Below are 12,868 nucleotides of genomic sequence, written 5' to 3'. Positions count from 1 at the left end.
AAGTGAGGACGTTAATACAAAGTGAGGACGTTAAGTCTAAGTGAGGACGTTAATACAAAGTGAGGACATTAATTCAAAGTGAGGGCGTTAATAAAAAGTGAGGACGTTAAGTCTAAGTGAGGACGTTAATTCAAAGTGAGGACATTAAGTCTAAGCGAGGACGTTAAGTCTAAGTGAGGACATTAATTCAAAGTGAGGACATTAATTCTAAGCGAGGACATTAAGTCTAAGTGAGGACGTTAATTCAAAGTGAGGACATTAAGTCTAAGCGAGGACGTTAAGTCTAAGTGAGGACATTAAGTCTAAGCGAGGACGTTAAGCCTAAGCGAGGACGTTAAGTCTAAGTGAGGACATTAATTCAAAGTGAGGACATTAATTCAAAGTGAGGACATTAATTCAAAGTGAGGACATTAATTCTTAGCGAGGACATTAAGTCTAAGTGAGGACGTTAATTCAAAGTGAGGACATTAAGTCTAAGCGAGGACGTTAAGTCTTAGTGAGGACATTAAGTCTAAGCGAGGACGTTAAGTCTAAGCGAGGACGTTAAGTCTTAGTGAGGACATTAAGTCTAAGCGAGGACGTTAAGCCTAAGCGAGGACATTAAGTCTAAGTGAGGACGTTAATTCAAAGTGAGGACATTAATTCTAAGCGAGGACGTTAAGTCTAAGTGAGGACGTTAATACAAAGTGAGGACGTTAATACAAAGTGGGGACATTAATACAAAGTGAGGACGTTAAGTCTAAGTGAGGACGTTAATACAAAGTGAGGACATTAATTCAAAGTGAGGACATTAATTAAAGTGAGAACGTTAAGTCTAAGTGAGGGCGTTAATACAAAGTGAGGACGTTAAGTCTAAATGAGGACGTCAATTCAAAGTGAGGACGTTAAGTCTAAGTGAGGACGTTAAGTCTAAGTGAGGATGTTAATACAAAGTGAGGACATTAATACAAAGTGAGGACGTTAAGTCTAAATGAGGACGTTAATACAAAGTGAGGACATTAATTCAAAGTGAGGACATTAATTAAAGTGAGAACGTTAAGTCTAAGTGAGGACGTTAATACAAAGTGAGAACATTAATACAAAGTGAGGACGTTAATACAAAGTGGGGACATTAATTCAAAGTGAGGACGTTAATACAAAGTGAGGACGTTAATACAAAGTGGGGACATTAATTCAAAGTGAGGACGTTAATACAAAGTGAGGACGTTAATACAAAGTGGGGAGATTAATTCAAAGTGAGGACGTTAATACAAAGTGAGGACGTTAAGTCTAAGTGAGGACGTTAATACAAAGTGAGGACGTTAATACAAAGTGAGGACGTTAATACAAAGTGGGGACATTAATTCAAAGTGAGGGCATTAATACAAAGTGAGGACGTTAATTCAAAGTGAGGACGTTAATACAAAGTGAGGACGTTAATACAAAGTGGGGACATTAATTCAAAGTGAGGGCATTAATACAAAGTGAGGACGTTAAGTCTAAGTGAGGACGTTAATACAAAGTGAGGACATTAATACAAAGTGAGGGCATTAATTCAAAGTGAGGACGTTAATTCAAAGTGAGGACGTTAATACAAAGTGAGGGCATTAATACAAAGTGAGGACGTTAAGTCTAAGTGAGGACGTTAATACAAAGTGAGGACGTTAAGTCTAAGTGAGGACGTTAATACAAAGTGAGGACATTAATTCAAAGTGAGGGCGTTAATAAAAAGTGAGGACGTTAAGTCTAAGTGAGGACGTTAATTCAAAGTGAGGACATTAAGTCTAAGCGAGGACGTTAAGTCTAAGTGAGGACATTAATTCAAAGTGAGGGCATTAATTCAAAGTGAGGACGTTAATTCAAAGTGAGGACATTAATACAAAGTGAGGGCATTAATACAAAGTGAGGACGTTAAGTCTAAGTGAGGACGTTAATACAAAGTGAGGACGTTAAGTCTAAGTGAGGACGTTAATACAAAGTGAGGACATTAATTCAAAGTGAGGGCGTTAATAAAAAGTGAGGACGTTAAGTCTAAGTGAGGACGTTAATTCAAAGTGAGGACATTAAGTCTAAGCGAGGACGTTAAGTCTAAGTGAGGACATTAATTCAAAGTGAGGACATTAATTCTAAGCGAGGACATTAAGTCTAAGTGAGGACGTTAATTCAAAGTGAGGACATTAAGTCTAAGCGAGGACGTTAAGTCTAAGTGAGGACATTAATTCAAAGTGAGGACATTAATTCTAAGCGAGGACATTAAGTCTAAGTGAGGACGTTAATTCAAAGTGAGGACATTAAGTCTAAGCGAGGACGTTAAGTCTTAGTGAGGACATTAAGTCTAAGCGAGGACGTTAAGTCTAAGCGAGGACGTTAAGTCTTAGTGAGGACATTAAGTCTAAGCGAGGACGTTAAGCCTAAGCGAGGACGTTAAGTCTAAGTGAGGACATTAATTCAAAGTGAGGACATTAATTCTAAGCGAGGACATTAAGTCTAAGTGAGGACGTTAATTCAAAGTGAGGACATTAAGTCTAAGCGAGGACGTTAAGTCTTAGTGAGGACATTAAGTCTAAGCGAGGACGTTAAGTCTAAGCGAGGACGTTAAGTCTTAGTGAGGACATTAAGTCTAAGCGAGGACGTTAAGCCTAAGCGAGGACATTAAGTCTAAGTGAGGACGTTAATACAAAGTGAGGACATTAATACAAAGTGAGGGCATTAATACAAAGTGAGGACGTTAAGTCTAAGTGAGGACGTTAATACAAAGTGAGGACGTTAAGTCTAAGTGAGGACGTTAATACAAAGTGAGGACATTAATTCAAAGTGAGGGCGTTAATAAAAAGTGAGGACGTTAAGTCTAAGTGAGGACGTTAATTCAAAGTGAGGACATTAAGTCTAAGCGAGGACGTTAAGTCTAAGTGAGGACATTAATTCAAAGTGAGGACATTAATTCTAAGCGAGGACATTAAGTCTAAGTGAGGACGTTAATTCAAAGTGAGGACATTAAGTCTAAGCGAGGACGTTAAGTCTAAGTGAGGACATTAATTCAAAGTGAGGACATTAATTCAAAGTGAGGACATTAATTCTAAGCGAGGACATTAAGTCTAAGTGAGGACGTTAATTCAAAGTGAGGACATTAAGTCTAAGCGAGGACGTTAAGTCTTAGTGAGGACATTAAGTCTAAGCGAGGACGTTAAGTCTAAGCGAGGACGTTAAGTCTTAGTGAGGACATTAAGTCTAAGCGAGGACGTTAAGCCTAAGCGAGGACGTTAAGTCTAAGTGAGGACATTAATTCAAAGTGAGGACATTAATTCTAAGCGAGGACATTAAGTCTAAGTGAGGACGTTAATTCAAAGTGAGGACATTAAGTCTAAGCGAGGACGTTAAGTCTTAGTGAGGACATTAAGTCTAAGCGAGGACGTTAAGTCTAAGCGAGGACGTTAAGTCTTAGTGAGGACATTAAGTCTAAGCGAGGACGTTAAGCCTAAGCGAGGACATTAAGTCTAAGTGAGGACGTTAATTCAAAGTGAGGACATTAATTCTAAGCGAGGACGTTAAGTCTAAGTGAGGACGTTAATTCAAAGTGAGGACATTAATTCAAAGTGAGGACATTAATTCTAAGTGAGGACATTAATTCAAAGTGAGGACATTAATTCAAAGTGAGGACATTAATTCAAAGTGAGGACATTAATTCTAAGCGAGGACATTAAGTCTAAGTGAGGACGTTAATTCAAAGTGAGGACATTAAGTCTAAGCGAGGACGTTAAGTCTTAGTGAGGACATTAAGTCTAAGTGAGGACATTAATTCAAAGTGAGGACAAAGTGGAGGTAATGTGTGTTTTGCCCTGTGTGTGTTCATGTGTTGGAGTGTTGCTGTCTTTGGTACCTTGGTTCCCTCGTACAGGAAGGCATCCCACAGTGGCAGCAGGATGTCGCTGGGCAGGCTCTCCACAAAAACCACCAGGAACCAGTTAAAGGTGATCAGGGACACGTCGATGCTGTGATCCTCAAAATGAGCCGCCAGCCGGGGAAGCTTCTCCACCAGGAAGTCCTTCAGCACGCGCTGGTCTGCCTGAACACACAAACTACCTATCAATAACACTGATGGATCAATGACACTGATCAATGACACTGATCAATAACACTGATGCATCAATAACACTGATCAATAACACTGATCAAAAACAATGATGGATCAATGACACTGATGGATCAATGACACTGATCAATAACACTGATCAATAACACTGATGGATCAATAACACTGATCAATAACACTGATGGATCAATGACACTGATGGATCAATAACACTGATGGATCAATAACACTGATCAATAACACTGATGGATCAATAACACTGATCAATAACAATGATGGATCAATGACACTGATGGATCAATAACACTGATCAATAACACTGATGGATCAATGACACTGATGGATCAATGACACTGATCAATAACACTGATCAATAACACTGATGGATCAATAACACTGATCAATGACACTGATGGATCAATGACACTGATCAATAACACTGATCAATAACACTGATGGATCATTAACACTGATGGATCAATGACACTGATCAATAACACTGATCAATAACACTGATGGATCAATGACACTGATGGATCAATGACACTGATCAATAACACTGATCAATGACACTGATCAATAACACTGATGGATCAATGACACTGATCAATGACACTGATCAATAACACTGATCAGGACACCCTCTCCAGTGGATGATGAGCTTCATGTTTCAGGACCTCTTCAGATCACCTGAATGATCACCTGAACGCTCCCTGCTCGTCTCTGCTGTCACTTCTGGCGTTCGACTTTAATGACCTCGTTGTACTGATATCATTTATAAACGGTTATTGTTCTGTTACTAATACACATTAATTATGTCACATATGTCTTCATTATACATCTATTGAGTAAACTGTGTCTAAATATCTTAAGGAAAGTCTGATTATAGAACTTTATGACAAATATTTCATGATCACGTTCCCGTTGTTGCTTCTCATCTGCACACATGACTGAAACCACAGGTGAACAGGTGAGTGTGTGTCATGTCTCGTCATTTATGTTAAGTTCACACCTTTTAGTTCAGTCCTGTCTTTTGTGTTTCCGGTCCTGTTTTATTTTGTAGTAATATCACTCCTCTCGTTTCAGAAAACTTCACTTTCTGTCCTGATGTGTTTCCTGCCTTTGTGATTGTCGTCCCCGCCCTCATTGTTTCCACCTGTGTCCCATTACCTGGTGTGTGTATATATAGTCTGTCGATGTGTCCGAAACCGCATACTATCATACTATCATACTATCATACTGACCGTGACGTTAAAGTGAGTATGTCGTTCGTTCCCATCTCATAGTATGCAATTTTGTGTATGCGAGAAATGCCCAGATGTAAACTAGATCGGTCGGATGTTTGAGTATGAGACGGGAGCTCACTGGTTGTACTCAACCGTCCCAAAATGCATTGCAGCTATTCAGCTTCTACTCTGGCGGAGATGGACCGGAGATCAGAGCGGACATACGTAAACGATTAAGTCTCGTGATACGGAGGAGACGGCTCTGAGTATGATGCCACCGGCATCCTAATAGTCAGGTGAGTAGGCAGTATGCAGTACATACTGTTTGAGTCTGTAGTAGGCAGCACGTTAGTATGCGGTTTCGGACACAGCATGTGTCTCACTTTGTCCTGTGCCTGTTCATTTTGTTAGGTGTTTCCAAAGGTCAGTCAGGTTGTAATTTGTTCTTTTGTTTAGGGTTTTTTGTAGGCCAGTTTATCTTTGAGAGTTCTAGTTAATCTTCCTTCGGTTAACACTTTGTCTTGTTTATTTTTTACTCAAAGAAAGAGTTTTCTTGTCTGTACTTTTGAGTCGTGCGTCTGGGTTCTTGTCAGTGTGCTTCCTGACCTGAGAGGCCACCAGGTTCTTGGTGTAGTAGTCCTGAGGCATGATGGTTTCCACCACAGCCACCAGACACCAGAAGGTGTCCTCTTCATCCTGAAGGACCAGTAGAGCGATGGCTGCCAACCTAAGTGACACACACGTCACAAGACACGTTCCATGACACATCACATTACATGTCACGTCACATGGTTATTACCATAGACAGAGACAAAGAGAGGACACTGGGTCTTTGTGGTTTCAGGGTCAGGGTCCTGCCTTTGGATAAGATAAGCATGGGTCCTCACATATATAGAAAGACTAACGTGTGTGTGATCACCTGTTGAGTCCCTGGCAGTAGCCAATGGCAGGGTTCTGCCAGGAGAAGGCCAAGAGAATGCGGCGGAGCTGTTGGAGGGCGGGGCTTGAGGGTGAGGAGAAGTTCTGATTGGTTGTGAGGGTGCGGTGGAGGTCCAGCTGGATCTGTCTGCAGGCTGGATGAGGGGACGTCCGACTCTTCTCACACAACTGGAGACATAAGATCAATTACTTAGAGAGTTCTGAGGAGTACAGACGCTTGTAACAGGTGTGGATCGTGTGGCTCAGTTGTGGACCAGGTGTGTACTTCCTGCCTACCTGTTGGTAGCGCTCTGGGCGATGTTCTCTGACGGTCCTGGTTCTGGCTCGGACCAACCAACGCCACACCCGCTGTCTGTACTCCTGGGGTACGCCGCCTCGCAAAAGACCTTTGAGCTCAGGTGAGGGGATGTGGTCATCATCTGACCTGCCAGCCAGGTACTGAGCCCAGCGAGCCAACAGGGGGTGTTCTCCTCCCTCCTGCAGGAAAAATCCCAGACAGAATTCAAAAGAATTTAAATACACAAACTGCTCCTACCTGTGAGATGAGAAAGTGGGACATACCACCCCTCAGGTCTATGTAACAGAGTCTAAATGTGTGTGTGTGTGCATGTGTGTGTGTGTGTGTGTGTGTGTGTGTGTGGTGGGGGGGGGGGGTTGAGACCTGGTGCAGCAGGTTGTGCGAGCGGATCTCCAGCGCCTGGATCTTTGCCAGCAGTTTCATGTCCTCTACCTCGTAGTCGGGGATGATTTTGAAGCCGTACTCGTCAAGGTCTCTGAGGACAGACACAACCAGTGGCCCGGGTGTTACTGTTACTCAGGTACCAGGTGCCCCTGTCAGGTGTGTGTCCCCCTGGCTCACCTGGTCACGTTCAGCTTCACTACGCTCTTCAGCTCTCCCTTCAGAGCGTCTTCAATCATCTTCTGGATGGCTGTCTGCTGGACTGGATCCAGAGCTTTGACCTCCTGCAGCTGCCGCAGGACGTTCAGGTATCGGCTCTCCATCTGACAGTTACCTGCCTCCAGGTACGCACACTACAGCCAATCAGAGCACAGGATACACAGGTTAACCAGAGGAAACATGGAAAAGCAATGGAACCAGTCTCAGTGCTCCCAGTCTGACCCACCTTCACCATCAGACTCTTCTCCTGTTCCGAGCTGGTCCTCCACAGTCTGGTCAGCTGGTGGATCTCAGAGTTCAGGAAACGGTTCTGAGTCTGATACGCCTCCATATCGTCCTAAACACACAAAGTTACAAGTGTATACCACCTAATCCAGGACCTGTGGGATCTGCACTGATATTTAAAACAATAAATCATCTGGTGTTTGTTCTTTTTACAGGAATAAACATGTTTGTTGATAAGAATCAGCCTGTCAGCGCCCCCTGCTGGACAAACTGATCAAACACAGATTTAAAGCAGTTTGTGTCGATCCTTCGCGTGTTTGATGTTCAATCAGAAACAGTCACACAAACACCAATAAACAAGTCTTCATGTTTGTTTTCTGTCCGTCTGTTTCACCTTCAAGTTCTCAAGCTGCTGCTGAAGCTGTCTGAAGGTCCGAGAGTCCAAACCGCATCCAGAGGGCCGAGGTGTGTCTGACATGCAGGTGGTCAGCTGATCAGACAGCTTAATGATCACCTGACAAGAAACCACAGAGACCAGCATCACTCTGTGATCAACTAATAAATCTGTCATTTAGTATCTAAAGTCTGAGACAGAAACACTCGACAGACTCGGTCTGCACTGCACTCCTACACCTGAAAGGTACCTGATTATTTCCTCAAACCTGGAATAATCTGTCATCAGCTGGTCTGAGATCAGATCTGACTTTTAGTCTGATATAACCGTGTAAACATTAACAAACATTAAGAATAATCCATAAATGACAAAAGCAGAAAAGCTTCAACAAGCACAGTGACTTCCTCTGGTGTCTGGGATTACCTGTGCTCCACAGGTATCTTATTCACCTGCACTCCTCAGGTGTGACTCACCTCCTGCTTGGCATTGTTTTTCTCTTCCAGCAACCTGACGTGCTCCTGAAGGTCGACCACCTGAGCCTCGCTCTGAGCCTGACTCCTCTTCGCTGACTCCACCTCCGCCCTGGCCTCCTCCAGCCGGCCTCGCAGGTCAGCTGTCTGACGCTCACGGTGCCGCAGCAGCTCCAGACGCTCCTGCTCACCTGTCGCTGCTAAAAACTCTGCACAGGTGCGCTTCTCCAGCTGAGATGCCTCCAGGGCTTTGTGCAGGATCCAGACCAGCTCCTGAACAGGACACAGAGACCCCACAGAGCTGTAAGTGTTTATCAGTGTCTTTATTATAATTTTTATTCATATTTTTGTAACCATTAATGAGAGATCTGATCACCTTCTGAGCTTTCACCTCCTCCATCAGCATCTGTTTCTCCTGCAGGAGGCGACTCGTCCGCTCAGAGGACATCGTGTCTCTGTGCAGGGTCGTCATGGAGGAAGAGCTGCGAGTCTTCGTCCTCCTTCTCTGGCTATCAAATAGAGAGGGAGACTCCCTGCTCTCCACAGAGGTCACCTGACCTGTCGGCTCAGCCAATGGAAGTGGAGAGGGCGGAGTCTGAGGCTCACTGTGAGTCCTTGAGGCTGGAGGGGCTGAGAGAGGAAGCAAAGGGTTAGAAATGTTAATGTATGATAAACATAAATACATGTGTGAAACACTTGAAATCTTAATGAGACTATGAACTTTCAAACAGTCAATATTTTCAAGCATCCAGGTCAACAAGTCAAGATCACAAGTTCGATGTCAAGGTCAACAAGTCCCAGTTCAAGGTCCACAACTCACAAATCCAAGTCTGGACAGACAGAGAAACTTCACTGAGCGTGTCTGAAGGATCTGACAGATTGTTGAGTTTGACTCTGGTTTCAGTGTTCTCAATGCACAGAAACAATAACAGACTTGAGACAATAATTTCAATGAAAGCTAATAGAAACATTTAACACTGAACTACTTGTACACATGCGACAACAGATCAACAACAGCTTTAGTGACTCACCTGTACTGTTGTTTGTTTCTACATGAAACACGCTCTGACTCCACTCCTGAGACGACCTCTTACGCAGACTGTGGACCGAGTTTCTGTGCACACAAAGACAAACCAACATGATATATATTTAATATATAATCAGCAGTGACATGAAGGCCGGGGGTCATGGGAAACATAGTCTTTGTAGTCTCTTCAGAAACGACTCATTGACATCACTGACTGGATCTCGATGAGCGGGTGTTTGATTGACATGTTGGTGAGTGGCGTTCGTTGTGACGGTATATTCGCTGCTTCCTCCCCCACCAGACCCAGCGGGCTCTTCAACATTGGCAGGAAGTCGTCTGTCAAAACAGGAAACAGAATTCAAACTAAAAACAAGAACAATTCCAAACAGCACAGAAACAATTAGCTTCAGTCTGATGTTGCGTTTTTAATGAGTAAAATTTAATTTATCCTGACGATAGGATTATCGTCAGGTGTATGATCAACCAATGATACCAGACAGGTGCTAATGATCATCAGTGTCACATGTAGGTTGAAACACAGTCATTAAGTGAAACAGAAACAGCTGTGTAGGAGGCTTAAAACTGGCTGAGGAACAGGCAAACTCTGCTACCAAGGTGAGGCTGTGGAAGTTTCATGTCACAGGTCAGACACCATGGCAAGACTAAGCACAGCAACAAGACACAAGGTAGTTATACTGCATCAGCAAGGTCTCTCCCAGACAAAGATGTCAAAGCACACTGGGGTTTCAAGATGTGCTGTTCAAGCTCTTTGGAAGAAGCACAAAGAAACGGGCGACGTTGAGGATCGTAGATGCAGTGGTCGGCCGAGGAAACTTAGTGCAGCAGGTGAAAAACACATCGAGCTTATTTCCCTTCCAAATGGGAAGATGTCCAGCAGAGCCATCAGCTCAGAACTGGCAGAAACCAGTGGGACCCAGGTACACCCATCTACTGTCCGGAGAAGACTGGCCACAAGTGGTCTTCATGGAAGAGCTGCAGCCTAAAAGCCTCCGACATGGAAACAAGGCCAAGCCACTCAACGATGCACAGAAACATAGGAACTGGGCTGCAGAGAAATGGCAGCAGGTGCTCTGGACTGATGAGTCAGAATGTGAAATATTTGGCTGCAGCAGAAGGCAGTTTGTTCGCCGAAGGGCTGGAGAGCGCTACGATAATGAGTGTCTGCAGGCAACAGTGAAGCATGCTGGAGGTTCCTTGCAAGTTTGGGGCTGCATTTCTGCAAATGGAGTTGGAGATTTGGTCAGGATTAATGGTGTCCTCAATGCTGAGAAATACAGGCAGATACTTATCCATCATGCAGTACCATCAGGGAGGTGTATGATTGGCCCCACATGTATTCTGCAGCAGGACAACGACCCCAAACATGCAGCCAGTGTCATTAAGAACTATCTTCAGCGTGAAGAAGAACAAGAAGTCCTGGAAGTGATGGTATGGCCCCCACAGAGCCCTGATCTCAACATCATGGAGTCTGTCTGGGATTACATGAAGAGACAGAAGGATCTGAGGAAGCCTACATCCACAGAAGATCTGTGGTTAGTTCTCCAACATGTTTGGAACAACCTACCAGCCGAGTTCCTTCAGAAACTGTGTGCAAGTGTACTGAGAAGAACTGATGCTGTTTAGAAGGCAAAGGGTGGTCCCACCAAATTTTGATCTGATTCTTTCATTCCTGTACTTCGGTACTTGATGATATACCATAGAAACCAAGATGGCGCCAGTGTGTATGGCTGGCCGTCTGCTGCTCCTGCGATGTTTGATGTTTGTATTGTTTCTAACCATCGGCACTAAACAGATCGAGTCTCTGCTGGTGTATGATCACCAGTCTCTTTTGATTATCCGACAGAATGTCGGTGATCTATGTCCGTTTTATCACAGTGGTCAGAATACTTTGCCCCCGCTCCTGGCGGGGATTCGGCCCTGCTTTCTCGGCGGAAGCGTCCCCGTCGCCGCGGCAGACGCGGTGGTCAGCTGGTGAAGCTGAAACTTCAACTGGCACGCTCTTCGTCCATTTCCCGGACAGGACATGGACTATTCCATCCTTTTGCGGTACCCCGGCGCTTCCTGGACCCCATCGATGCCTGCCTGGTACCTGTTGCTGGCTCTTTTGAGGGACTCCAGCCCAGACATGTCTGTTCTCTTCGGCTGTCTCAGCGCGGGGTAAACCACCGGCTCCTGAGGACGCTACCCCGGACTCCCCGATCCACCGGACCACAAGCCCCAGCCGCCGCCAGGATTGGCCTGGTGAACGCTAGATCCCTGGCGAACAAAACTTTTATCCTGAGGGATTTCTTCGGCTCCCGTGGCCTGGACTTCTTCTGTGTGACAGAGACTTGGATCGGTGCCGGTGAGTGCAGCGCTCTGGTCGAACTATTACCTGCTGACTGTTCGTATTTTAAATCCCAGCAGACGTCGGGTCGCGGAGGGGGAACGGCAATAGTTTACAAAAACAAATTTAAATGTAAACAGCTCGCTGTCTCGTCCCCTCCGTCCAGCTTCGAGGTGACTTTATTTGAGGTGGGTCGTTCTGACCCGGTGCTGTGCGCTGTCATCTACCGACCCCCCAAATACAATAAGGACATTATGAATGACTTTTCTGGTCTTCTGGCTGAAATCATGCCCAAGTACGACCGTGTCCTCTTTCTTGGGGATTTTAACATTCACGTGTGTTGTCCTGATAAGCCGTTGGTGAAGGACTTTTTAAGCCTTATTGACTCTTTTAACAGTGGTGCAGTGTGTGTCTGGTCCCACACATGAACAAGGACACACATTAGACCTCGTCCTCTCTCATGGTCTATCTGTGTGTAATTTGGAGATCTGTGACAATGTATTTTCTGATCATATGCCTGTATTGTTTGAAGTTGCGTTTTCCTGTGCGGAGGTTAAATCTGGCGCCCCTGTTCAGAAACGTCGGGTTCTTAACTCTTGCACTGCTGGTCAGTTCTCTGTGGCTTTTGATCAACTCTGTGCCTGCCTTGCCTCTGTTAACACAGAGGAGCTCAGCTCCTGGTTCAATTCCTCCTGCCGAACCATACTGGACTCTGTGGCTCCAATAAAAACTGTGCAGCCCAAAGCTAAACCTGAGCCCTGGTTTAATGAGGAAACTCGTGCGGCTAGGAGGGAGTGCCGCAAGGCTGAGCGAAGGTGGAAGAAGGACAGGCTGCAGGTTTCCTTCCAAATCCTAAAAGACTGCTGGCACTGCTACCAGAACACCGTTAAGGAGACCAAAAGACAATACCTGATAAATATTGTTGAGTCCAATCGTCACAACCCACGAGTGTTATTCAAGACCATTGACTCTTAATTCTACAGTTCTTAATGCCCTACAGCCTGTCAGTGTGGAGGCATCTATTGAAATGTGCAATAGCTTACTCCACTTCGTTCTTGATAAGGTTGCTACTGCTAGGGCTCTCATCTCAGCTCCTGCATTGGACCCCTCGGACTCTGTTCCTTGCTCTGTAGCTCTTGAAAAGTTTGAGCCCGTGTCCCTGTCGTTCTTAGAAGATCTGGTTGACCATATTAAGCCTTCGGGTTCCCCCTGTGTTTTCCTAGTATAGGGCAGTCAGTCCTAGGTATCATTAATAGCAGTCTGTCTTCTGGTG

General features: G+C 44.7%; 1 protein-coding gene across 1 annotated transcript in view; it reads right to left on the bottom strand.

The window, feature by feature from the left end:
- tbc1d2 (TBC1 domain family, member 2) overlaps nucleotides 1-9,449 on the bottom strand; it is a 32,215-nt gene extending 22,766 nt beyond the window's left edge. The window contains exons 1-11 of the mRNA XM_069669605.1: nucleotides 9,253-9,449; nucleotides 8,598-8,851; nucleotides 8,225-8,494; nucleotides 7,752-7,871; nucleotides 7,359-7,469; nucleotides 7,094-7,266; nucleotides 6,896-7,007; nucleotides 6,511-6,711; nucleotides 6,215-6,402; nucleotides 5,902-6,022; nucleotides 3,857-4,042 (exon numbers count right to left, since the gene is read on the bottom strand). Of these exons, the coding sequence (XP_069525706.1) occupies nucleotides 3,857-4,042; nucleotides 5,902-6,022; nucleotides 6,215-6,402; nucleotides 6,511-6,711; nucleotides 6,896-7,007; nucleotides 7,094-7,266; nucleotides 7,359-7,469; nucleotides 7,752-7,871; nucleotides 8,225-8,494; nucleotides 8,598-8,851; nucleotides 9,253-9,361 (1,845 nt within the window). The 5' untranslated portion in view covers nucleotides 9,362-9,449. The remainder of the gene's footprint in view (nucleotides 1-3,856; nucleotides 4,043-5,901; nucleotides 6,023-6,214; nucleotides 6,403-6,510; nucleotides 6,712-6,895; nucleotides 7,008-7,093; nucleotides 7,267-7,358; nucleotides 7,470-7,751; nucleotides 7,872-8,224; nucleotides 8,495-8,597; nucleotides 8,852-9,252) is intronic.
- Between the last annotated feature and the right edge of the window lie 3,419 nt (nucleotides 9,450-12,868).

The sequence above is a fragment of the Semicossyphus pulcher genome, unplaced genomic scaffold (assembly GCF_022749685.1).
Source record: "Semicossyphus pulcher isolate SPU_LCO1_2020_fin unplaced genomic scaffold, fSemPul1.0.p SCAF_2, whole genome shotgun sequence".
NCBI classification, from domain to species: Eukaryota; Metazoa; Chordata; class Actinopteri; order Labriformes; family Labridae; genus Semicossyphus; species Semicossyphus pulcher.
The sequence above is the reverse complement of the archived record's forward strand: the minus strand, read 5'-3'. Positions and strand labels throughout refer to the sequence as shown.